At 39.3% G+C, this 26,671-nt stretch overlaps 2 protein-coding genes across 3 annotated transcripts; one reads left to right on the top strand and one right to left on the bottom strand.

The window, feature by feature from the left end:
* Window positions 1-1,651: 1,651 nt before the first annotated feature.
* Window positions 1,652-13,226, bottom strand: slc25a46 (solute carrier family 25 member 46). The gene is made up of 8 exons (XM_083532157.1): window positions 12,769-13,226; window positions 9,864-9,906; window positions 9,719-9,776; window positions 8,777-8,854; window positions 8,546-8,646; window positions 7,274-7,330; window positions 5,371-5,428; window positions 1,652-4,189 (listed from the first exon to the last, which is right to left on the bottom strand). The coding sequence occupies exons 1-8, from the start codon at window positions 13,019-13,021 to the stop codon at window positions 3,602-3,604; spliced, it is 1,236 nt and encodes a 411-aa protein (XP_083388283.1). The 5' UTR covers window positions 13,022-13,226; the 3' UTR covers window positions 1,652-3,601.
* A 2,030-nt stretch (window positions 13,227-15,256) lies between these two features.
* Window positions 15,257-25,876, top strand: tmem150ab (transmembrane protein 150Ab). 2 transcript variants are annotated; one of them, XR_014531766.1, is made up of 9 exons: window positions 15,257-15,390; window positions 16,774-16,999; window positions 18,055-18,102; window positions 19,281-19,367; window positions 19,491-19,558; window positions 21,087-21,214; window positions 21,300-21,477; window positions 22,912-23,663; window positions 23,711-25,876. XR_014531766.1 is itself a non-coding variant. In XM_083531157.1 (8 exons), the coding sequence occupies exons 2-8, from the start codon at window positions 16,935-16,937 to the stop codon at window positions 23,220-23,222; spliced, it is 885 nt and encodes a 294-aa protein (XP_083387283.1). In that variant the 5' UTR covers window positions 15,257-15,390; window positions 16,774-16,934; the 3' UTR covers window positions 23,223-25,876. The 2 variants fall into 2 exon arrangements, 1 of the variants encoding a protein (XP_083387283.1); XM_083531157.1 differs by having other exon boundaries at window positions 22,912-25,876.
* The last annotated feature ends 795 nt before the right edge of the window (window positions 25,877-26,671 follow it).

The raw sequence follows: 26,671 nt of genomic DNA, 5'->3' as shown, positions 1-26,671 counted from the left end.
ATTGTTATATTGTAAGTATAAGACTTTAGGAAACTAGGACTGTCCCATCAGGCTGCATTAAATCAACATGATGTTAATGTTCCCATAGCAGCACGTCTCAGGGGGATCGCTTGTTATTTAAACGAGTTGGGAAATGAAGAAAACTGCTGGATCCTGTTCTTTTCCCTCATTTGAGAAAACAATGGAGATGTCTCGAACTCAAAATTCATTAATATGACATACTGAGGAATTTGATTAGTTTCATGACTGTGTTCATAGCTATATTTAACCTTCCTCTAATTTATTGGTATTACATACAACCTGGAAACAAAAAATCCATCTTAAAGCGCAGTGTGTGTTGGATGATTCCCTGGTGCACGTGTCCCTGGTTGCTCAAGGGATCTCGAGCTTTCTAAAACAGAAAACTCCCTTCAGGGGATTTATTTCTTTGATATTACAATCAAATTCTGTCTTGTTATTAGCACCATGGACAACGTTTTATTCCTCTGCACTGACCAAACACCTGAAGTTGATGTTTTATATATTAATAGATACTGACCTAAACTCAGTGAATTAAAGGGACCAGTCAAATGAGCAAATATATATTGAGTTATTAAAAAGAAATAAAATAATATTGAAATTGAAATGAATGAACAATATTTCCTTGACCTCATTCCCAGTTTGAGAAGGTTAGTCTTTTCCTCACAGAGCTTTTAAAGACTTGCTTAGAGACACGAATTAGCAACACAAGTACTTCTTTTGACTTTTCTTTCCAAGTTTAAGTGTAAATGTGAAACCGAGCTTGTTTTATACTGCACATAGAAACTACACAACACAATCAAATGATTACCATTGGTGATTTTGCTTCATTTGATCAAATTCTTGCTATTTATTCACCAATTACGGCTTAATATCCACCCAACTATAGCACAGGTTTAATTGTTATTAATAATGAATGATACCGATACGAACAATTGACAAGAAAGCACTGCGATCCTCTCAGCCAATCATATGGGAGCAAAATCAAATGAGCTACATTTGATGTTGACATGAAACTGAGATCAGATTGGTTTTAGCTGGAATCCTGGGCTACACGGTAACTGGGCTGTTAAAAGATTCGCCTATACCAGGGGTGTCCAATCTTTTCCACAATTGCCGGTGTGGGTGCAGGTCCAACCAGTCCATTGAAAATAAACATCTAAACATGGAACTTGGTTTGGCTTGGTTGGAATGAAAACCTGCACCCACATCAGCCCTTCACGGAAAAGATATCTAGGACTATATCTAATCTCTGACTGGATGAATTGTAGCCTCGATTTTAGTCTTACAGAAGTGTCTGATCTTCAAGCTGCCACCTTCGCTGTCTTCTGCATTCTGTGATGCTTTTCAGCTCATCGTAGCTTCAATGAGCAGTTCCAAGTCATGGCAGCTGAAATGTAAAATTTCTTATCTACGTGGCATTTTGAGCCACAGAACAGCCGTGTTTGTGCACCGAGGTGTAAAAATCCCAGGTTATAATCAGCTGAGTCACTCAGTTCACACTTTTCCTCTCATTCGGATGATTGATGTGAACTAAAGCCTGTACCTGTATGATTTTATCCACCGCAATGCCTCTAGCTGATTAGATTTCCATGAGTGGAAAATACAATATTTACAAAAACGCCACACAAAAACTGATTACATACATTTATTTTTAATCACGGTACCAATGCTGTATATATTAGTTTTTTCTAAGACATTACAATTACTTCGAAACGAAGTGCTGCTGCAAATGATCAGTGCGATCGCGGCAGCAAAGCGGATGGAAACGTCATCGGCAAGGGGCAAACGACTAAATAACACTTTACAATTTGGATATTGTTCACATGCCAGGCAGCACTAGACACTGGTCCTGATGAGTGGCACATTGGACACATTGGAAAAGAAAATCCTTTTGTTAGAAAAACAGCACGCACATCGACATAAAGCTGAGTCCAGGGCTCCAGAAAATGCGGCAAACGAACCGCCGAGGGAGAAAATTCTTTCAAAGATTACGAAGGATAATTAAGGGAGATGCAATGAGACAAATGACTTGGAGCCATTTATGAATCAAATGCTGAACTGTAAGGCTGCTTTCACACTGTGTTTTTTTCTGTCTAATTGTTTCAGCTGAGGTTTTATACAAAATCTGGTGAGGGCATTTACATTTTGTAAAAAAAATAAAAAAATAAAAAAATAAAGATTTTCCAAAAAATTCTGATTTTGTTTCAAATCTAAATATTATTTTGCTATTAATGAAACACAATATGGACGAAAGTTTTAGGACACCTGACTTATCCAGCCATATGTGGTTCTTTCCCAAACTGTTACCACAGAGTTTGAGACGTCCATGGAAAATTTCCCTTCACCTAAACTAGGAGACCCAAACCTGTTTCAGCATGACAATACCCCTGTGCACAAAGCCAGCTTCATGGATATATGCTTTACATGGGTTGGATGAAGATCTCCAGCTATAGAGTTCTAACCCTAATAAACCATTTTGGGATGAATTGTGAACGCTGATTGCACCCCAGCACCTCCTCACTTCACTTTTATTAACACCCTTGTTTCTAAATAAACGCAAATCCCCACAAGGACACTCCAAAATTTAGTGGAACATCTTCCCAGAAGAGTGGAGGTTCTTATAACTGCGAATGGGGACGAAACATGGAATGGGGAAAAAAAAGGGTCAGGTGCCCACAAACTTTTGTCCATTCAGTGTTTTTTATTAATCAATGTTGGAATAATGGAATCAACCAGTATTGATGGAAACAGGCTGATCATATGCTTGGGGCTCTCCCTTAGGTGCAACATTTACCATTCAATCCACCCTCAGGGCAAAATAAACTGAACATAATCTCTAATCTCTGATGTAGTACTTTTGTCAGAGACAGAAACATCCTGGAAACTTGTCTATTACATTTTCGACTATGATATAAATCAAATTTCATCAAGCAGGTTTTTCTGGTGGGAAAAAGTGGTTAAGTTATCTAGGTTTGCTGTACGATCATTTTTGTGTGAAAGCACCGACACCTTAGTTTTTTCTTTTCGCTTTTTCTCAACACCCTGTTATAGTGGTCAAAATGTTTGGTTTGTGGATGAGTCTCTTACGTCACTTGCTAAGCTCTGTTGAGTAGCTACTGGGTTTCGAAATGTAACTATTATTATTACACACATTTCAAATGAAGTGCAATAACCTGGGTTAAAACATGACGATTCGATTTACATGCGCTGGACTCGGTACTACCCTCGTTGTAGATTAGCGAAACATGCTAACCCTCGTAAGAAGGCGACAACGATCTCCTCCAAGCATTATTGTCCCTCGTAACGTCTTTCTCAGGGTCTAACATGATGGAATAAGACCGAACTATGTCTATGTTTCCGTGAAGAATAAACACGTAGCAAGTGTAAATAGGGGGGGTGGGGTGGAGGGCCTGAGGAATCATGTTTCACTTTATTGAGTCAGATTAAGGTTTCAGGTCAGGTTTATGATTTACGTTTTCACACGTGCAAAGTGTGAAAGCAGCCTAATATTACTAGCGATGATGCGTCAGTGTCATGCAAACGCTTCCTGAAATCAGTGCGGAATCTGATCGTCTTTCCTTCAGGCATTGTGCAGCAGAGTCGAGTAAATCATCCTGGTGATCTGCAGCACCGTTGCGTGCACCGAGTACTGAATCACGATGGTCCCGAAGCCCTTGTAGAATCCCAGCGGACCTTCTTCGCGTCGTATCGCGTTGATGCAGTCCCTCATCCCCTCGTACTGAGAGTTAATGGGAAGCACCTCGAAGCCCAGGTCGGTGTTGTCGATGATGGTGCGAGTTCCCTGGATGTGCAGCCGGTGCAGCACCGTCTCCAAAGGAAACAGCAGCACGTCCGCGCACAGGTTGGCCACGAAGCTGGCGAACAGCTCTGGGAAATAAGCATCCAGCATGTTCTGGACCGTCTCCATGCCCAGTTTGGGGTGTTTGAGCGCCGGGTTAGCGTTGCCGCGGCGACGCAGAACATACAGCACCAGTTTCTGCACGCTGGAGCTTATGATGTAATGTAGGACGCCGTGGAGGACCGTCGGGAAAACCAGCGTCCACAAGGGAAGGAGGCGTTTACTATGAGGCACGCCCCAACCTAAGAAACGCCCCATGCCCTCTTTCACACAGTCCAAGATGCCGGGGTTGTCCCGAATGATCTCACTCTATAGGGGGGAGGACAAAAAAAAAAAAAAGAAACTCGATTAAAATCACACAAAAATGGCACAATGCTGATAAACACTTTTCTCACTATTCTCACATCTTACAGTTTATTTTATTTTATTGCTATTCACAAAGAAAGACATTTGCATATTTGTATGAATCATGAATTCAACAAAATTCCACAAATAAATCCGTGGTAAATTCTTTTTAAATATAGGTAGGAATGAAAAAATAATAAAAATCGCATGTCTGCACATCATATAATTAGAAACCGAAATTATTTACTTTTGCTCTCACTGCAGAAAAATTCAATTGATTAGAGGGAATTAGCGGTTTAGAGGTTTCCCGAAACGCTGTTTCCGATGTAGTCAATGTGGTTTATAAGGTTCATATAGGAAATAGTTATGAGTATCAGAATAGATACTGTAGTTTCCGGACTATAAGCCGCTACTTTTTCCCCACGCTTTGAACCCCGCGGTTTAAACAATGAAGTTAATTTATGGATTTTTCCCGGTTTCACAAACTCCAAGCCAAAAAACCATAACATTAGACCAATGAAATTGCGGAACGGGTTCAGGTGAACCAATGAAACTCTTTATATTAAATCAGATGCGCTCGCACTGAATCGGGCCGCACCACATCATAAATATGGATGATGTTCCTCTGACATTTGAATCATTCCTCATGCTGAAAACAACCTCGCTGGACCTTCTGCCAAAAATCTCTCTTGATAAAACTGCTGCTCACTGTATATTTTGTTTTATCTGGTGTGATAGTGAAGTGTTAATAGTTGATATTTGGTCAATTAACAAAATGGAAAGTCAAATGAACTCAATATTTGGTGTGAGCACCCAATTGTTTTATTGTTGACAATTGAAAAAAGTCAGGTGTCCCAATACTTTTGTAAAAAAAAAAAAAATTATAATAATAATAAATGATATATATGCATGATGTATATGTTTTAATTGTGATGAGTTGAGGCTTTTTTACTAAAATCTAAAAAGAAGAATATATCATACAGATCATTTTTTGCTGTTTATAAAACCTGTTTTTATTCAATAGAACTGAAAACAAAAGAAAATTCAACTCGTCCTTTTCTAATGCAACTTATCATGATTGCTTCTCACGTACGTGTGTTCATGCATATTATATAATGAATCGGGGTTTTCGCGAGGACACCAACCTGGACAGTTTCGATGAGGCTTGCTGAGTAAAACGGCAATGCGACCACGTGTGTTAAACTGAAAAAAGAGAAAGAAGAAGAAGAAGAAGAAAAAAAAGAAAGAAAAAAAAACAGCATTAAACAGCATGAGATAAGAGGACAAGTGCTAGAAATTCCCTCTCGACAAAATCAACGCCTGACTAAATCCCAAACAAAGCTGAGTAATAGCGTTTTCTTCGGAGTTTTACAGACGTTGAAGTCAGAAAAGTGGATAAGAATAAGTAAAAAAAAAAAAATAATAATAATAAAAAAAAAAATTATTTTAGATAAAAATCTCCATATAAAAGTTAAATACACACAACATATATGTGTGAAGTGGCTAAAATCTTACTATACAAGATCTGTTATCACATGGGAGTTTTTAATAATATGCCTGTGATATAACCAATCGGCTATTATTTATTTATGCTTGATTGCATCATCAAACTAACTGGAACCCTGCGTGTGTATTAGTCACGTCGCTGATTTTATCTTCAAGTAGTTTATGACAGATACCTATATTAAAGAAATATGAGGTTTAATGATAAAAAAAAAAAAGAGATCCGGTGTAAGCAAAACACAGGAGGATGAAAGAACACGAATGCAGGGAGAAGTAAATGCTCGAGATTCTCAAATGTCACGGCGTTCCGATTTTTTTTGCTGCGATTTATTAAATGGTTTCGTCCAGAAAAAGCCGACTAGTTCATTATTTGTGTGTATTGTAGATTTTATATCGTGTTCGTTTTTTGCAACCACATTCTACTGCTTTTCTGTTTGCTTCGATTCTTTTGTAAATTCTAGTCGTTATTGATCTTCTGCTCCATTTATTGATTTATTTCCTGATCCGTTAAAATGTTTGTCGTTGGTCGTATGACCATAATACTGTAGGATATTAATGGTTCAAATTTGGTTTGGAATTTTGAAGAAAGCAAAGGGAAATGGTATCCTCGTGGTTAAGATGTGAGATTACTGGTCAGAAGGTCGTGAGTTCAAATTCCAGCACCATCAAAATCCCACATTCATGGGTCCACAAGCAAGGCACATAACGATCGAATTCTTAACTGTATAAATGGGGGGAAAAAAATAAGTCGTGCCGGATATAAAAAATTTTATGTAAAAACAAAACAAAACAAAAAAACCACGTAACGACTTCTCCCATCTTGTCGGCTACACTGTGTATTATCTCCTAGTGCTCATTTTCTAGAAAGTAAAACACTGCTAACAGGAGAGGGATAAAAAAAAAAAAGCCAGAGATGCTCCAGTAACAATTACATTACTGCTCCTCCTCATGCAAAACTAATCCAGGCTGAATAGGGCTTTTGTCAGAATGTATATAATATTGTACACTGTCATCATTTATCATGTTGTTAGGAACTGACAGAGAGACTGGATGCAATGAAAAGTGACTGCGGGGCAAAAAAGGAAATAGATACGACCCACGCCAACGCCGTCTACGCAGGGCGCCTGAGCTGATGATGAACATTGATTGGCATTTGAGAAATACCCTTAAAATACACTACAACCACGAAGGAAGCCCGAGTTTCTTAAATCTAACCGCTTCATGTTGCTGACCACATTGATAACTCGGTGTACAGTAGATCCTTTAAGCGCTCGTGCGATCGTCTGTCGCTCGACGGCGTGATTCTAAAGAGATTCTCAGACTCGCACGCAGACGGACAGGCAACCCGGAAACATAACAGACTGGAAATAAGTCTTTGGTGAGGCAACCATCTGATCATAGACAATGATTAACAGTGACCAAATTAGGAAGGAAAAAAAAAGAAAACCCTACATACAAAATCCATCTTAACCCTACTAGATTTTTCTAGATGATATCACTATGGTACAAGTGATGAATTTTGCATCTGCAAACATGCGGACTTACCCTTTCAAAATAAAGTGACCTGCAATTTGCTTGGGATTCCATCTGTGAGGCAGGTCTCTGCAGGCGGAGAAAAACATCGTCAGTCTCGGCACAAGCTAATACACTGTATGGATAAACTTCTGCTATAGATGCGGAATTATTCTGAAGAGAAATTTGCATAAAGAGAGTTTTAGCTAAACAGTGAATTTGGCTAAACATCTGGCGGGTGCTAGCATAAAGGGAATGTTATGGGGCATTTGTTTAGCATCCAAAAAAACACAATGATTAATAGTCTTGGGAAGTCGGTGGGGTCGGAAAAATGATGCAGAAATGTTAAGGTTGAGAAGTATTTAGTCTAAACAGCATAAAAAAAATCTTGAGGTCGAGAAGACGCTGGACTGGAGTGGTGTAATAGAACAATGGTAACCCTGCTACCAAGCAAACAAATGCATTTTCTTCAAATTTAATATGAATTTGTACCACTTTGTCAGAGACACTGTGGGGGAAAAAAAACTCCAGAGTTCGAAATGAAAGTGGCAAGTAAAAAGAAGAAGTGGAGATAAGTGCAAGTCACTCTGTATAAAGGCGTCTACCGAATAGCAAAATGTAAATGCCAGCACTATTAATATGGTCTTAGATCATTTCTAACCATTTTTGTTTTGCTCTATTCTCCAAAATATGCATTAACTACTTGCCAATTTTAAAGCACTGTGCCCCTGATCAGGCAGGTACTAAGGATGCTGTATATGCATCATGAATGTTTTTTTGGGAGCCGAATCTGCACCTGTAGACTCGACCAGATGCCCTGTAAACCAAGGCTAAGAAAAATTTATAGAGCGTAAAGAGGAACATGAACGTGTAGAACATGATGTTGAAAGAACTAAAACCAAAAGTCATGTAGTTTTACTCTCACTAGATCTTGACCCCCCCCTTCAGAACAATCATCTCTTCAATCAGAAGAACATATTCATAAATAAATATTAGTTGAGAACAGATTCGGTTACATCCGCCGTCCAAAATTTTTTCGAAACTCAAACAAAGAAAGCGCGTGTTCATCTGGTGCTTCTACCAAGCCACCAGATACAACCACTTTAAAGTATTTCACTTAGAAGCTGTGGTCCAGTGGCTCTAATCAGGAAGCTGTAGAGCTTAAGGCCTCCTATATGGCACTCTCTGTCTGACTTGCACACTTCTATTGAACACAGCATCAGATAAGCATTACCTTAAAAACAAAAAGGGGGGGATTCCTGACAGATCACCAGATCACTATGACAAGGTAAAAAAACAGCTTGCCTTGGCAACGGGGTACACTCGCTGATGATGCCCTCTGTCCCGAGGGTCACGCCCTGGACCACGAACGTGCTCCCCATTCCTTTCCATAAAGCTTTTGGACCCTTTAACACACACACACACACACACACACACACAGAGATTGAGTGGGAAATATCGGCGAGCCTCATGATCCAGACCTCCATCGGCAATAAAGGATTCTGGATATTCGGCGAGCCATGAAGCCTTTGTTACCTGAGATTTTGAGACGTTGTACATCACGTTTAGGGCTGTAAAAGGGGACAAGTGGTAGCATCTGGCGTGGTAATTCACCTGAGACACACCATCAAGAATGCAAAAGATGAGAACGAATTCAATGGCATTTAGTTCATCTGTAATATAATGTTGTTTTTCTTTCCTTTTCCACAAACATTAAATATACATGTATCTCTAACAGTCTTTCTTTTGTGATAGAAGTCAAACCATGTTTATCTTCTATAAGTCTAATAAATATATAAATTAGACCCTTTAAAGCAAAAGTTTGCACACCCTTCCTTCAGTGGCCAGTGGAATTATTTGAAATATTGTCCGATGTATTCATGATTTTCTATTATACGATTACAATAAACCCTACATTAGATAACGGAACATTTCTGGACATTTTAAAGTTTCTTATATCTTATCAGGTCTTTGGGATTGGCGTAACCTTATCAGTGAATCTGTGAATCCCTTTAAGGGTTCCCCCATCAGTCAAATTTCTTTCCTTCTTGATGTCATGTCTCTGTGTAGGTGTTCTGGTAGTTTTCCATCTCTGTTGGTAATTGTCACCTCAAACACTAATATCTTTTTTAAAAAAAAATTCTATATATCTCTGTAAAAGGTCAATTTTCTTCTCTTCCCCAGACTGCTCACATTCTCGCTTGGGTTTACAGTAAACTCACGTAAAAAAACGTAAACAAGACTCGATGGTCTGGATCTTGTTTTCGCTTCGCTGTGTCCTCAAAGGACCGCGATTCTGGTTTGTAGATAAGCAGCAGTGCAAAAAAAAAGAATGAAATAAAAATTGCACTCAACTGGGCGATGATCTCAAGAGCAAGTACCTGTTGCTGAATTACTGATACAACTTGCAATTACTAAATTACTGAAATGATTTCATTGTGTAAGTAATTTGTGTGCAGTTATTGCTTGAGGGGTTACCTGGCACTGCCTCCGAAACACGATACACGGGTGCGCTAGAACGTTTTCTGTAAAGAGACTGAACAAAAAGCATAAAAATAAATACATTTAAAAACGGAGACAACAATGAATGACTTATGAATAACTTATATCAGAAATACGCTACCTTGCGAGACCAATCCCAAACCCAGCAAATCTGTTCAACTGATCTGAAAACAGAGAAGAAGAAGAAGAAAATTTAGTCAACATGGTTGGTTGGATTGAACAGCAAGGTGGAGGGTTGAAGAGTGTGTGTCAGGGATGTGTGTGTGTGTGTGATTAGTCAGCAACAATGCTGGTGGCTTTGCAGATGCAGCGTGTGGTGTAACCGTCACTGATCAGTGCCCCCCCGTTATGGACAATTACACCACATGCTGTGTCCGCAAAGCCACCAGCATTGTGGCTGACACAACACACACAAACACTCCTTACACAAACTTTTTACAGTGTGCAACAGTTTCTTTCCACAAGCCATCAGACGCCTTCCTAATAAAATGGACTAACGAATGCACACACACAAATCTTTATTGAAACTTTTTGCACAAATAACTGCCGAAGTTCACATTGCAACACTATAATTATACATACCAATTTATTTTTTTTTTTTCACACTAACACACATTCAGGACACCGTCACTGTGTGTTTCGGCATTTCGTTTCACTGTGTACTGTGAGAGCCTCAGCGAAGAACATGAAACCTCCCCGTCACTGCATCAAGTCAAAGGAAAATGACATGGAACTATAACTAATCACTTCCAGACATGTGGCTCGCAGCACACCGTTCACTCCCCAGCACACCGTTCACTCCCCAGCACACCGTTCACTCCCCAGCACACCGTTCACTCCCCATCACTGTAAGATTTTGATGGAATCAGAAATGTGTGTATGGAGCAGCTGGGAAGATTACATGAAACCAGACGAAGTGCTTGTGAAAGTTTCCTAACGAGAATCCTCAAGTGATTCTGTCCAAGAAGACGATCATTGACACCCTGCACATGGAGGGTGAGACACAACAGGTCATCGCTAAAGAAGCTGCTGTTCACAGAGTGCTGTATCCAAGCACACTACGGGAAAGTTGAAGGGAAGGAAGAAATGTGGTAGAAAAAGGTAAAACCAAGCCAATTCAAGAATTTGGGGAGATTCACAAAGAGTGGACTGCAGCTGGAGTCAGTGCTTCTAGAGCCTCCACACACAGACGTATCCATGGGCTACAACTGACACATTCCTCGTGTCGAGCCGCTCCTGAACCAGAGACAATGTCAGAGGAGTCTTACCTGGGCAAAGGACAAAAAGGACTGGACTGTTGCTCAGTGGGCCAAAGTCATCTTTTGCATTTCATTTGGAAATCAAGGTCCCAGAGTCTGGAAGAAGAGAGGAGAGGCACAGAATCCAAGTTGCTTGAGGTCCAGTGTAAAGTTTACACAGTCAGTGGTGGTGGTGGTTTGGGGAGTCGTGTCATCTGCTGGTGTTGGTCCACTGTGTTTTATCAAGTTCAAGGTCAGCACAGCCGTCTACCAGGAAGTTTTAAAGCACTTCATTCTTCCCTCTGCTGACCAGCTTAATGAAGATGCTGATTTTATTATCCAGCAGGATTTGGCATCTGCCTACACTGCCAAAAGTACCAAAAGGTGGTTAAATGACCATAGTGTTGGTGTGCTTGACTGGCCAGCAAACCCACCAGACCTGAACCCCATAGAGAATCTATGTGATTGTTGTTAAGAGGAAAATGAGAAAAAAAGAGACCAAAAAATGCAAATGAGCTGAAGGCCACTGTCAAAGAATCCTGGGCTTCCAAACCACCTCAGCAGTGCCACAGCACTGTACTTACATATCTGAGTATTTTTCAACCACTGTTCCCAATTATTTACTACATTACTGCACATCATTGTTCCTAATGAATAATTACTGACCACCATTGATCCCATCAACCAGTCAGTGAACACAATTGTTCCCAATAACCATTCATTATCATTTTCTTATTAGCCAATCACTGATCACCACTGTTCTTATTAGCAAATCACTGATCACCACTGTTCTCATTAGCCAATCACTGATCGCCACTGTTCTTATTAGCCAATCACTGATCACCACTGTTCTTATTAGCAAATCACTGATCACCACTGTTCTTATTAGCAAATCACTGATCACCACTGTTCTTATTAGCAAATCACTGATCACCACTGTTCTTATTAGCAAATCATCATTTTTTTCCATCAGCCAATCACTGATCACCATTGTTTCAAATTAGTAAGCACTGATAACCACTGCTCAACCAGTCAGCGGAAACCATTGTTCCCAATGACTAATCCTTATATCGCCGTTTCCACTGATTTACTGTGACCAGTGACTGCTCATTGCTACCTTCATTTTCACATCACCCAATCAATGATCACCACTGTTCTCAATTACCAATCACCATTAATCCTCCCACCAGTCCACTACATTAATCCTTGTCTTAAAACTGTGTAATAAAAGTGACGTGTCAGCGATGTAACTGCTTTGGTGCTCTATACTTTGAATGAATGTGTATGTGAACATTGCCTTGGGATGTAATGGAGTCCGATCGAGGATCAATTCTCCCACTGTGAGAACAGTGTTCAAGGGAAATGACTGGGGATCGACCAGGACCAGGACCAGGACAAACCGCTTATAGAAGATGAACTGATACATGACATGCTTTTGAAAATTGTTTTGAGTAAACATTGTTGATAGAAAAGATGACCATTGATAGTATTGATGTATTTTCTGAATAAATACAGTGACTTTGAGGTGCCATGAGAGAGGATTTCTTCAGTCTTTCAGAAATCAATCCTGAACTATTGGTTTCTATTCTACTGTTTTCATAAAATCGTCACAATGCAAATAATTCTGACGCCTCATTAAATATGCACATGAGTTCGTGACGTCATCCGGCGAGGCAGTAGCTCGTTTCTTCCCCCTGAAACGTTTTGGCAGGAGGAACCTCTCTGCATTTGCCCACACTCCGATGTGGGAGCGGATCTGTGGAATTTATTACACACATCCCGACGTACCGGATGGTGGAGAAGCTGCCTGGACGTCATCTGCGGCCCCGGGGGCTGCAGGAGCCTCTTCAAACTGCGGCGTGCTGTCACCATAGTGCAGGTTTCTGCTGCCGGGGATGTCCGGAGGCGTGGTAACCCATTGCTGCAGATCAATGCTGGAGGAACTGTTGAACGACCTTCCCGAATAGCCTCCGCCGTACGACGGCTCCTCTCTGCCCCTGTAGCCTAAGCCGTCAAAGCTGTCCGGGCGTCTGGAACCCATGTTTACTGGTTGAAACAGTGTGGTTAACAGACAGTGAGCGCGTCCTTTTCAGCAGACGAGCAGAACAAACATCTCGAACCCGCGACGCTTTTTTCCCGCCCGCCCCGTGAAGCAGCGCTGCTCCGTCAAAACAACCGGAGCTCGTGAATTAGCCTGCTAGCTAACAGAACTGCGACCTTTGACTTTGCGTGCAACTTCCGGTTGCGTCCTGGCTTTCCGGGAGACGTCATATGAGTGTTGCCAGATCGGTAGATTTTCAACCGCTGGTTGCTTGCTTTTTGTGCATGTATTTAATGATCTAAATCATAATCATGGTTACGACCATTTTAAATACTGTGTAACCCTTAGCAACCATTAGAAATCTTGTAGAATCGTATAGCAACCATTAAAAGTACTGTGTTATCCCCTAGCAACCATTAAAAAGTTTCAGTAACTCCTACCAACCATTACATATGCTGTAGTAAGCCCTAGCAACTATTACAAATGGTGTATTAACCATTAGAAATGATGTAGTAACCCATAGCAACCATTAGAAATGATGTAGTAACCGCCAGCAGAAATTAGAAATGTAGCAAGTCCTATCGACAATTAAAAAGCAGTAAAAAAAACACTAGCAACTATTAAAAATACTATAGTAACTAATAGCAACCATTAAAAGCTGTAGTAACCCCTAGCACCCATTAGACACTACAACTACCCACATTACCAACACTTAAGAAATTAGTTTTGGCTGCAATACCAAAAACAATATAACAACACTTCAGTGATTAACTGGGGTTACATAACAACCAGTTAACATGCAAGCAACCAGATGAAATACTGTAGTAACCCCTAGCAACCACTAGCATTAAAATATTGTAGTAAGCTTTAGCAACTATTAGAAATGTTGTAGTATCAAATAGCCGCCATTAAAAATGCTGTAGTTACTCCTAGTAATATTTAAAATGCTGTAATACATTCTATCATCAATTAGAAATGCTGTAGTACCTTCTAGCAACCATTAGAAATGCTGTAGCAACCTATAGCAACCAATAAAAGTACTGTGGAATCCCCTAGCAACCATTACAAATGCTGTATTAAGCCCTAGCAACAATTAGAAATGATGTAGTAACCGCCAGCAGCCATTAGAAATGTTGTAGCAAGTCCTATCGACAATTGAAAATGCTATAGTAACTACAAGCAACCATGTAATGCTATAGTAACCCCTAGAACCCATTAGACTCTACAACTACCCACATTACCAACACTGAAGAAATTAGTTTTGGCTGCAATACCATACACTTCAGTGATCAAGTGGAATAACATAACAACCAGTTAACATGCAAAATGCTGTATTACCCCATACCAACTATTGAAATACTGTAGTATCCACTAGCAACCAATACCGTAGGTAACCTCTAGCAACCAGATGAAACACTGAAGTAACCCCTAGCAATGCAATACCACCGGCAGGGATAATTCTGGGTATACTGTAGCGGATATGATGTTTTACAGATATCTGAAGAATCTCAAACATAACTCCACTTTGGGTTGATTTATTAAAGGTTATTCTGACAATTCCTTTTTTGTTTGCAATTATTGTAGCACCTTTATTGATGCCTGTTTTTGTAGTACATTAAAAAAAAACTGCAAATGATGCTCTTAATGTTCATAAACTGCAGATTGCTGTGGCGTACAAAAATAATTTTAAATAAAAAATGTATTTTATATAATATAATCAAACAATACCAGTTCATCTTAAGACTAAAACTGGATCTAACCTACATGAAGTGTACAAATCCGCACTTATTAAAAAAAAAATAATAATGTAAAATCTGATTTCAAATATAACAGTTTTAAATCTTTTTTATAATGAAGTATTTGAGAGAATAAAAAAAAGATGAATACTGTATACACCTGGCAACCCCGTGAATAAAAATAAAGCTTTTTCATAACAAATAATTTGTGACGTATTAACGTATTTGTGACGATATATAATATAATTGAACAAAACATTTTTATATGCATTAATATGCATGTAATTCCTGAAAACAAATATCACAAAACTACATGTATAATTGGTTATACATAATGTCCTGCACACGTAGCTCCGCCCTCTAATGGCGGTCTAACGCTAATACTAGTGTTGCCAGGTAGTCGTTTTATACTCTATACTGAGCTCATTTTTTTTGGCCTTTTCTTATTTGTTTGCGCCACATGTTATAATTAGATGATAAAAAAAATAAGATATTTAGGAGAATGTATTAGCAAGTTACATTGCAGTTGCAAAGCTGTGACTCATTCGGAGGTTTCTTTGAAACAGACCTGGCAACCGGGGCAGCTCTTGCCTCTCACCAACATTTATTCATTGATTAGTTGGAAAGGCTGCGGTAAGCAAAACGCGTTTCCGTGATTTTTATCAGTGTTTTGTTTTTCACACCGAAAGATCGAAATGAGCCGCAAAACCGGGAGCGGTTTCTTTCTGTCTGTTGATGGTTTGCTGATTGTTTCGAATGGAGAGCACACTGGCGTTTAAGATAGCTAGCAGAAGCCTAATATACAGACCTTGTCTCTATATAGATGACTGGAAATTATATATATATATATATATATATATATATATATATATATATATATATATATATATATATATATATTCAATCATTGTTCATAAATCTGTCTACTAGACGGTTGCACAAAATAACCTACCATCTAGGTCACTTTGTGTACAGTTCTTCATCCTGGAGCACATCTGTAGTATCCAGATGTTGCATCAATCTTTACGGTGTTACTCACCTTTTTAACATTGTGTATTACCATGTTCTTTATGCTTTTTAACATATAGTTTATATATTCTATTATGTGCAATATATATAATTTAAATTAAATTTAAAGAACCGGGACACTTGAAGCAACTGATCTTGTTCTCAAGGTCTGATTTGTCAAGAGTAATAATGTGCATGAATGAGGGTGAGGACAGTGGAGTGGTGCAGTTGCAAGGAATCGAGGTCCAGAGGTCGACTGTGTGTGAGAGAGAGAGAGAGAGAGAGAGAGAGAAGTGAAGAAGCGAGTGCAGACAGGTTGGAGAAGAGTGGGATAGATGGATATCTGCAAGAGTGAAAGGGAAAGTTTCTAAGACAGTATTGAGACCTGCTCTGTTGTATAGTTTCGAGTCGGTGGCAGTGAGAAAACGACAGGAGATGAAGATGAAGGTGGCGAAGCCGAGGTGTAACTGAGATGGTTTGGACATGTGCAGAGGAGGGACATGGGGTATATCGGTAGAAGAATGCTGAGAATGGAGCTGCCAGGCAGGAGGAAAAGAGGAAGATGGAGGAGGAGGTTTATGGATGCAGTGCACGTGGTTGGTTTGAAGAGGTAGATGTAGAGGACAGGGTGGCATGGAGACAGATGATCCGTTGTAGTGACCCGTAATGGGAGCAGCTGAAAGAAGGAGATGAAGAAATGTGTTAAAAGAAAAGATAGCCAGGATTGGGTCATCAAGTGAATAATTGAATATTTGATAATAACTGTCCAGGACACCTTCTAGGCCATGCATCAGTGCATAGTGACCACCACTGGACAGATGTTATCTGTGTCTATTTTTTTTTTAATCAAAACAGCAATTAGGCAGACATTGTGTTGGTATGAGTGTATTCGGTACGTCAGGGATGCTGGAATTTAAAACGCTGTAAAATATGTGGGTAAAAAAAAGCATATTTCCAGAATAATCTGAGCATCCACAAAACAGTGACCGTCTCTCTTTTACTCAACAGCTTTCCGGATGTAGCTCACCTGTGTTCTCCCCTCACAACAACACTCCTCTCGTATTTCCTGCGCTGCATGGCTTCACCTGACCACATCTTTCTCCCTCTCACCGTTGCCCCAATCCAGCAGCCCCTCATGCTTTGGATAAGGGCTGCTCCCGGACTGCCTCATGACTGCCTGGATCGTTCTGCCAGTCAGCCTGTCGGCGTTCTCCATCACGGGGATATGGATAGTGTGAGTGTGTGTAAAGTTCTTGCGAAACACTGACGCCTGTTGTCCAAGGCTTGGCTATGAGAAATGCAAAATCGAATTCTGGTGCGTTATAGCATACAGTTGAAGGTAAAAAAATTTTGACAGTGTTTGGGAATGTTAAACAAATAACAAACCGATTAAAACACTTTACAAGCATCGTTTGGTAACACCTTTGCCCAAATCCTGATGCAGATCTTTAATATTAAGGCCAGTTTGTACATTATAGTCTGTTTTATAGTCTGATTTTTATGATAACACCAGCATTTCTATCAAGGTGACAATCACAGGTGTCAACAAACTATGTACTAGAGTTCAAGTTGAGTCGAGTCAAGTCAAGTTTATTTCTATTGCGCTTTTCACAACAGACATTGTCTAAAAGCAGCTTTACAGAATTTAACAGTTAAGGTGAATGATGTGTATTTATCCCTGATGAGCAGCCGTGGTGACTGTGGCGAGGAACATCTACATCTCTCTTAGATGTTATGAGGAAAAAACCTTGAGAGGAACCAGACTCAAAAGGGGAACCCATCCTCATTTGGGTGACATGAAGAGTGTGATCATAAATCTTTCAACAATAAGAAAGTTGAGATACACTCTGTAAAATATCACTTCAGATAGCTGTTGAACTGATGCTGAACTGTGTGTTGGTGATCAGTAGATACACCAAGCGCCAATCAAAACACTAAAACAGAGCGCGTGTTCAACCCCGTCTTGTGATTTATTAATTTCTCCCCAAATGGAAATATTTCAGTAAAGTACAGAGACTACGAAAAAGCTACTTAAGTACAGTAACAAATTCCATTTACTTCATTACTGTCCATAACTGGCGTCTGGAGAACTGGAGAAATAAAGTCTCAATTGTGAGTAAAAAAAAAAGTCGGAATTGCGAGAAAACCAGTCGGAATTAGGCAAACTTTTTTGTGCCTAATGTGCCGGAAACAGGTCCCATACTTCTTTATTTATTTATGCTTTGTTTTAAAAGATTTATTTGATCTGTATCGCAATGCAGTCACACATCGAATTGTTATGTTCTCCAGGTATGCCATGGCAGTGATGAACCACCATGTGTGTCCAGTCGAAAACTGGTGAGTCAGCAATTTCTATTAAATTTCAAATAGTGCAGGTTATCAATATCTTTTTACTCATAGATTTGCAAGATTTGTGTGTGTTTGTGTGTCTGAACATCCCATTACACATTCAGTCCCCATTTTCTGTTCTACAAACCCCCAGATTAGTGCTCATTCAGCCTCAAGTCAGGGGCTGATGTAGGTGCGGAGGCTTGAGGTGCACCAGCATTCCAATGTGGACAACACTCTTAGGACACTCGAATGTTTTCAACCGTATGTGGTTGTTACACAAACTGTTACCACAAAGTGGAAGGCGCACAATTGTATAGGACGTCTTTGGATGCGGTAGCCAGGATTGCAAAATCAAGACCGGAAACTTTCAATGGGAATTAACAGAAATGAATGGGAATACCTGGGAATTTGCTGTTTAAAATCGCACATTATAATATAGAACATAAATATAGTTGAAAACCAATTTTGCAGGATAATTCTGGTTAAAACAACCAGATTTAATGAAATTTCAAGCACACTGACTGCAGGGCGATTGAGGCCACGCCCCCTACATGCACTGTGCGTGCCTCAATCACATAACATTTCTTGAATCCTGCACACAAAATAATGAAGAACTTGTTGAGTGTAAGCTATTGTGCAACAAAATTATGCTAATAATTAAATAAAAAATGTTCTTATTTGTAACCTGTATTAGTTTGCATGCATGTCAGCTTACGACCAAACAAAATGTTTATACTTATGTTTGTATATGGTACAGTTTCCCATAAATTACCATACATTTCTGGTAAGTTTATAACTTACAATATTTCCAAAAACTCCCGTGGAAAGTTACTAGAAATTTACCTGGAATTTTTTACTGCTGCACTTCCATCCAAATAAATCACAGCATGATGTTTAATATGCGAGGAAGTCACACTTCACTAACAATCGTTTTTCATGTTGAACTGCCTTCTTATTCAACACCATGATTCAACATGCAGTATGACACTGAAAGAAATAGTCATTTGGGTTGCCAGATCATGCACAACCCAATGTTGTTCCTTGCCGTTGGCTTTGTTGGCTCTTTGACCGCATTCCGCCCGTCACATCTGATTGGGTTTTCTAACTCATAACCCACACACAGCTAATGGAACACCAGCTTCTGTTTTATCTGTCTATCTAACACACTCTTACACAATTTACAGGACATATAATGTGACCTGTAATGATGAACCAGCCAAGAGGGGCTTCCCCAAGACCTGCTGTACTCTACAGGACATCCCTCTTATCAGGTTTCTTCTACTACTTTTACCTATAGGCGGATGCTTGCGGTCAGATAAATATTTTTTTTCCTGAGCGACGTTTGATCGATTCTTCCATTTCTGATAACGCTGTTTGTGATTTTCGTTTTGCAGTAAATGCGGATGCTACCCACCTGAAAGCTGTCTCTTCAGCCTCATAGGCAACGTCGGGGCCTTTATGGGTAAACAGTCATTTCTGACTTAGTTTGTTGCGACTTTATACAGTATGTGTGAATTTATCGGGCTGGATACTCTGATAACGGACAACACATTTAAGTGGGTGCTACTAGTAAATACTCTGGGGGTCTGGGGATGCTTTTCTACCTGAAGTGAATTTGATATTGCTGGTTCATCTGCTGTTTGGTGAGATTTGGTTTTACATTAGACATATTTCAATTAAAAACAAAAAAACAAAACAAAAGACACCCTTTAGCTGAGGAACAGCTGAGGAATGACATGGTTTTAGTGGCACTTAAAAATAAATAAATAAATAAATCATTTACGAGAATAAAGGCGTAGCGCTACAAGAATAAATTCATAGTGCTAAGACTTTATTCTCGTAGCGCTACGACTTTAAAGAATAAAGTCGTAGCAATACAAAGACGTAGCAATACGAGAATCAAGTCGTAGCAGCACCGACTGAACTACTGGCACACCGATGTTACACCAGGTTCTTTGACCGTCGTATTTTGTTTATGGTGTTTATAGGTTTGTTTATAGTGAATCGCAAGCGCAAAATATTTTCAGTAGAAATAAATTGGACATAAATACGAGGCGGTATCAAAAACTTTCAAGACTAGTTTCGTAACACGCCACCAGATGGCAGCACAAGGCTGCATGCAGAGTCACAGGGAGCGCCGACCTTCATAAGTCAGTATGCCAAAAGACATCGTCCTGTGTACATTGTGAGCTGTAAATGGCGCTATTCTGCGTTATCATGTCTGCGATTTTGTCATGGACTAAAGAGCGAGCATGAAATACTCTGTGAAACTGAGCAATTCTACCACAGAGATGTTGGACACGATTCTGCAAGATTACAGTGCGGTGCTGCAGTAGGGTGTTTTGAAGAACCTCACTGAAATATGACAAAAGATCAGGAAGACCTTTAATGAGCTCAACCCTCAAAAATCACAAACCATTCGGCAACTTGTGCATGATGATCATCGGAGAGCAATTTGCAACATTGCTGCCATTGTTGGTGTGTCATATGGAACAGTCCAGATGGTCCTCATGTGTGATTTGAACATGCACTGTCAAGTTTGTCCCAAGTCTGCTGACCAAGGAGCAGAAGAATCACTCCTTTAAATCTGCCATGAACTCTGTCAGCATGTCGAGGATCATTACCGGTGATAAAACGTCTGTGTACAGGTACGACCCTGAGACGAGGCAACAGTCTTCACAGTGGAAGAGCCCATCATCCCCACGGTCCGCAGCTCGACCAAGTGCATGCTCTTCATCATTTCCGACAGTTGCGCCTTTGTGCTTCGAGAATCGGTCCCTAGGGGCCAAACTGTCAATAGCTGTCTACTGCCACATTGTAAACATCTGAGGGAGGACGTTCAGCGAAAGCGAGGATCTGTGGCGCTTAATCTCGAAACATTTTGATACCACTTTGTAAAACTTTTTTATATAAAAAAAAAAATCAAAATTTTTAAAACATAAATGAATATGTACATCCCTGTCATTTATGGATACTGTGTCTCTCTGCAGTGGTAATGATTTGCATGTTGCGTTACGCTCATGTGATCGAGAACAGCCACCATTGCTGGGTCAACACGAGCGCTCTGGTCTCCGGTTGTATTAACGCTCTCGGACTCGTCATGGTGGGCAACTTTCAGGTGAGCTGAGGAAGAAAACGAGTAACAAGACTTCAACCAAAGAGGGTGACTCTGGAAGCAAATTCATGATTCTTCTCTCTCTCAGGTCGACCATGCGAAGACTCTGCATTACGTCGGAGCCGGTGTGGCGTTTCCAGCAGGTCTGCTGTTCGTGTGTCTGCAGTGCGTGCTCACGTACCGCATTGCCGAGACCGCGCTGGACTTCTGCATGGCCCACGTGCGTGTGGCTCTGTCAGCTGGAGCGCTGATCTCCCTCATCCTCAGTATCCTTACTCATTTATCCACTTGGATACCAATTTCTTCTTAGAATTCTTTGTTCTTTTATAAAAAAGAGAATGAAAAATCCTTTATTAATTGTTTCTGCAAATGAACTGGTTAATCAGCTTGGAATCTTACTATAAATCTTAGATCTTATTTACATTTTTATTATCCACAGGAATTTAAGCCTTTTAATAAAACTCACCATTGAATTAGGACAAAAGTAATGGCACCCAATACAAGGAGGAAGAGAGAGTTTCTATGATCGCTGATGCTGATGGCTGAGCCGCATCATTGAGAGATTTAATGGATTTCGCAATAAGGATTTGATTTTCGGTTTATTTGTTGGAATTTTGTTGGGAAAGCTATTAGTCATCTCAACGCATGTACAGGGGAACAAAGGAAATCAGTTTAGGTTCGGTCTGTGATAAACAGACATGTATGAGGTGGTATCAGAAAGTTTTGTAACATGCCAACAGATGGCAGCACAAGGCTGCACGCACAGTCACAGGGAGCACCGACCTTCATAAGTCAGTGTGCCAAAAGACATGTGAGGTGAGCTCGGTGACATGGTGCTGACAGACGTGGGAACGCACGTGACTTCGCCCTCTTTTCTAAGATGAAAATCTGGCTCAAAGGTCACCGTTTTGACACCATTGCGGAGACCAGCAGAAGGTGCTTGACATGCTTAAAAAAAGATGACTTCCAGGACATATTCCAGAAGTAGCAGGAATTCTGGGAGTGCTGTATTGCTGTGCAAAGGAACTATTTTAAAGGAGATTGTTTGTAAATGTAGATAAATGAAGATCTTTCTTGAAAACAGAGGTAGTCGCAAAACTCTTTGATACTACCTCATATGCACAGGAGTGATGAACGAGGCCCAGTTATTTGATTTCGCCATCATGATATTTAGATATAAAAGCAGAAGTTTAGAATTGTATTAAATATTAAGAATTATTTCACCCTGCTCAAAACATACCCATACCCAATGTCATGTCATAGTCTTGTTCATTTATTCGAATGCACTTCGATGCTGTGTCTAATCACGCACAAACCTTGTTTACTGCATTTTATTCAACATACCAGGAAGTCAGATAGAATCAAATGTTTGCTAAAGCGAGAAAAAAGCGAGTGAGAATACAAGGAAATGGCTGAAGCTCTCAAAGAAAAAGACGTGACCTTATGCAGAGCTAATCGCCGTCAGAAATAAAAGAAACATATGAAAGGGCACATAGAAATGAAGGAAAAATAGCAAAAATCTCAAAAATTGTGAAATAAATGTAAAAATTGCAGACATGCATTTAAAAATAAAATTGTGTTAATTATTTAATCAATGAGTTCATAAAAATTCAGCTGTATAAACATTTTCCTCTTACCAAAGTACAAAGAAACATCATTCTTTTCTGGTTGTTCCTATTTAACTTCACGTCATAACCCAGGCGGCATCTTCTTCATCCACGAGAGCTTCGTGTTGCAGCACGCGGCCGCCATCTGCGAATGGATCTTCACCGTCCTTATCCTGGTCTATTACGGAACCTTCACCTACGAGTTCGGCAGCGTCAGCGGTGACACCATGATGGCCGCCCTGGTCTACGGCCGACCGCACGACACCTCGGGATCAGGAGTCATCATTGGAGGCATGGGGAAAAGCATTCCCATGGGCTGTGGTGCTCGAAGTATGAAGTCACCCGGAGGAAGTAGCACCTCCACACACCTCAACTGCAACCCAGAGAGTGTGGCCATTTTATAATGTACATAGAGGGTGGGTTTGGGCTCAGGTCAATCACGGATTTCAATCTTACTAAACCGTGAGGTGCTGTAAGAGAGCCATAGATTAGGTGTAAAGTACATCCGAACGAAATAGAGTTATGTAAAAGACGATTAATATACTTTCTCGAAAATTATCTTTCTAACCTTAAAGACGTGTTAAAGCTGGCAATAAATGTCCAAAATACTAAAAAAAAATGATCACAGTTAAGGTTAGTCAACATTATCTGTGTAACATTTATAATGTTATAATATGCTATTAGCTTAACTATTTATAAAGTATCTGTCCGAAGTTTGGAAACACCCAGTTTTTCATGGTTTTTAAGAGACACGTGCATGTTCTTTTGTTCCTATGCAACAAATGAGGTCTTTTAACGGAATAAACGGATTGACGTTTTTATTTCATTGAAAAATCCTCCCTTGAGTGAATAACATGAATAACAGCTGTACATACTCTTTGTATCTGGAAAGTTGTTTTCTTTTACCGTACAGCTAAAATTTGTTGCCGTGCCTCTTGTAAAACTTGCCAAAGGTCATACGCACCGGTAGATTTCTTTCTGACCTTGTGATCCAGTTCATCCCAGAGCAGTTCAATAGGATTTAGGTGTGGAGACTGGGCAGACCGTTCCACGATAGATAACACTCCAGCCGTCTGTTTGCTGCCTAAACATTGCTTTCAGAGCTTGGCCATACGCTTCGACTGGTTGTATGGTGAAATCGGTTCCAATGAGCCGCAGTCCAGACGGAATTGCATGGTGCTGAAGTATGGAATGGTTGCCATGTTGGTTCAGTTTTCCTTTCACTCGGAATAAATCTTCAACCTTCCATGCTCCAAAACAACCCCAAACCATTAACCATTCCACTTTCATAATTGACTGTAGATATGAGGCAGTCTGCTAACATCTTCTCTGCTTTTCTCCATCTTGTAGAAGTTCTTCTGTCAGTCAAATCTGTCTCAATAGCATGTGTCCACAGCACTTTCTCCACTCATTCACTGTCCAATTCTTGTGTTTTTGTCTTTTACTGAGTTTGTTACATATAAACAAAAAGGAACAACAATGTGTCTCAAAAACCATACAAACCAAACCTTTGACTGGATCTGTAACTGCTTAATTTCTGTCATTTTTAATCACTAATTTCACAAAACTTCAGTTTTTAAAACCTTGTCACTACATATCACTATATATTATATATAATTTAAAGCATCGTTCCTAGTAATTCAACTCCTTAAGTCGTTTCTTTCAAATTTTTTTTCTTTTTCCCCAAAAAGGCATTTGTATGTGCATTGAGAAGCTGATGTAGAGGCAATTTCATGTCTGAAAATTCTTAATTTGAAAAGTTAATATGAATGAATTATTGCTAACTTTAATCCAATAATAGATAATGGCATTATCAATTGACAATATTCAAAAGACATCTACGAATATGACAGTGGTGATGATAAAACATAAACTAATTAACTAACTAAACATTTTGGTGAGTTGTACAGTAGGTAGCTGAAATAGCACAGTGTAAAACAGGCTTAATTAACACTTGTCGACTGATTGAAATATTTAGGCGCTATTAACAATTATTCGGAAATGAATACAAAACAAACAGATCCTGTGCCACTTTTTGTCCAAATTTCTCCTGATCAAACCTGACTTCCGATCAAAGCAAGCATGGTAAACTCTTCTGCATATTTATTCGTACGTATTCGAAAATCAGAATTGAAATTGGTATGGGGAAGACGGCAAACCGGACACATTTCCCTCGTCGTGAGGATATGTTTCACAGAAAAGCAAAACTTTTAGTATTTTTATCACTTTATTTATCAGTTTTGATTTTTATTTTAAGACTAAAACACTGCATTCCATGTTGCAGTATGTTTTTATCACTGGGTTGCAGGAGTGTTACAATGAAATGCAAGCACTGTTCTTTTACAGTCTCAGGTCTTTCCTTAGGCAGTGAGAAAACAGAAAGTTTTTATTCTGGGAATATAAAAGCTTAAGACTAGCCTATAAACCCTAAGCACTAGAAAGAACCAACATACCAGACATGCAGTACATTATTCCAACACAGAACATGCCTATAGGTTATTTTTTCTATTGTTAAAACAACACAGTATATTTATCGGAAAAAAATACAAAAAACAGCTGTAAAAATTTTACGATTGTCTCAGTCTTGATTGTACGGCATGCGTTCAGGGGCATTTTCCAGCATTAATGAAGCTGTATATAGCAGACGTTTCTCTCCAAGAAGCACAAAGAAATGCTATGTACATTCTAAACACCACCTGGGGTAGTTTTCCAAACTACGTCTTTACTGAGGACATAATCATTTCCTTTTTTTTTTTTTGTGATTCTTTTTTCTTTTCTTTTTTGTTGTCATGAAGTTTCAGCCGGACATACACGTGTAAAGTTTACATGCTGCTAAAGGTTGCAAAAGGGGGAGAACATTTCCAGGAACTTTTTATGGGTACTTCATCAGGGGGAAAATCGTTGGAAACTTACCAGGAATTTCTAGGAATGAATTAGAAATTTGAGGAAATTGATATAAACTTTGTTATATACAAACATAAATAGAAACATTTGATTTGTTCATAAGATGACGTATGCAAACTAATACAATTTTCATAAATGACATCTTTTACTTTGATTTACATGTTGTATTATTTTGTTGCACAATGGCTTACACACAGCACAAGGAAGTTTTAATGTTAAATGTATGTAATATTTATGTAATTTAGGTGAATACTTGCCAAGATGGACGTTTTTTGACATTATTTTGTGTGTAAGATTCAAGAAATGATGTGTGTTATGGAATGCACAATGCATGTAGGGGGCGTGGCTTCAAAAGCCGTGCAGTAAGTGTGCTGTGTGCATGTGATTGATGAATGTAGTAGGTTATAGCTAATTCAGTGAAATTGCAATATATATATATATATATATATATATATATATATATATATATATATATATATAATATTATTTTATTTTTATTTATATATTTATTTATTTATTTATTTTTTAACCAAGATTATTAACCTGCAAGATTTTTTTTCCCAACTACATTTAAGTTCCTGTTATGGGCTACCCAATTGCAATTTTTGTCAATTTCCAGTTTATTCCCAGTAATTCCTGTTAATTCACAGTTTAGAAAATTCCTGGAATTTAGACTATTTTTATGTTTTGCTCATGAGATATATTTCTTTTTCCTTTTTTCCTATATGTTAGCAATAAATAGATTTTACTACTTGGTGGTGCTAAGACGAGGTAGAGGCAGTCGTTTAAGACGGTCCACTCGGAATTTCTCGTCAGTAGTTATCATAGGTTTGTCCATCATCAAAAAAACAAAAACAAACAACGCATTTTTCTTCATGATTTTGTTTTCTCTTTCATTTCTTCCTCATGAAACCTCACAACACTGCAGCTGTTTCAAACCGAGAACTTA

The sequence above is a fragment of the Silurus aristotelis genome (assembly GCF_946808225.1).
Source record: "Silurus aristotelis genome assembly, chromosome: 26".
Classification (NCBI taxonomy): Eukaryota; Metazoa; Chordata; class Actinopteri; order Siluriformes; family Siluridae; genus Silurus; species Silurus aristotelis.
The sequence above is the reverse complement of the archived record's forward strand: the minus strand, read 5'-3'. Positions and strand labels throughout refer to the sequence as shown.

Coding starts and splice junctions, on each gene's coding strand:
- slc25a46 (XM_083532157.1), bottom strand. CDS start 13,021: ATGGGTTCCAGACGCCCGGACAGCTTTGACGGCTTAGGCTACAGGGGC. Junction 9,907..12,768: donor GGCAGCTTCTCCACCATCCG/GTACGTCGGGAT, acceptor CTCTGTTTTCAG/ATCAGTTGAACAGATTTGCT. Junction 7,331..8,545: donor GAGTGTACCCCGTTGCCAAG/GCAAGCTGTTTT, acceptor CTCCGCCTGCAG/AGACCTGCCTCACAGATGGA.
- tmem150ab (XM_083531157.1), top strand. CDS start 16,935: ATGACTGCCTGGATCGTTCTGCCAGTCAGCCTGTCGGCGTTCTCCATC. Junction 17,000..18,054: donor ATCACGGGGATATGGATAGT/GTGAGTGTGTGT, acceptor TATGTTCTCCAG/GTATGCCATGGCAGTGATGA. Junction 19,559..21,086: donor CAACGTCGGGGCCTTTATGG/GTAAACAGTCAT, acceptor GTCTCTCTGCAG/TGGTAATGATTTGCATGTTG.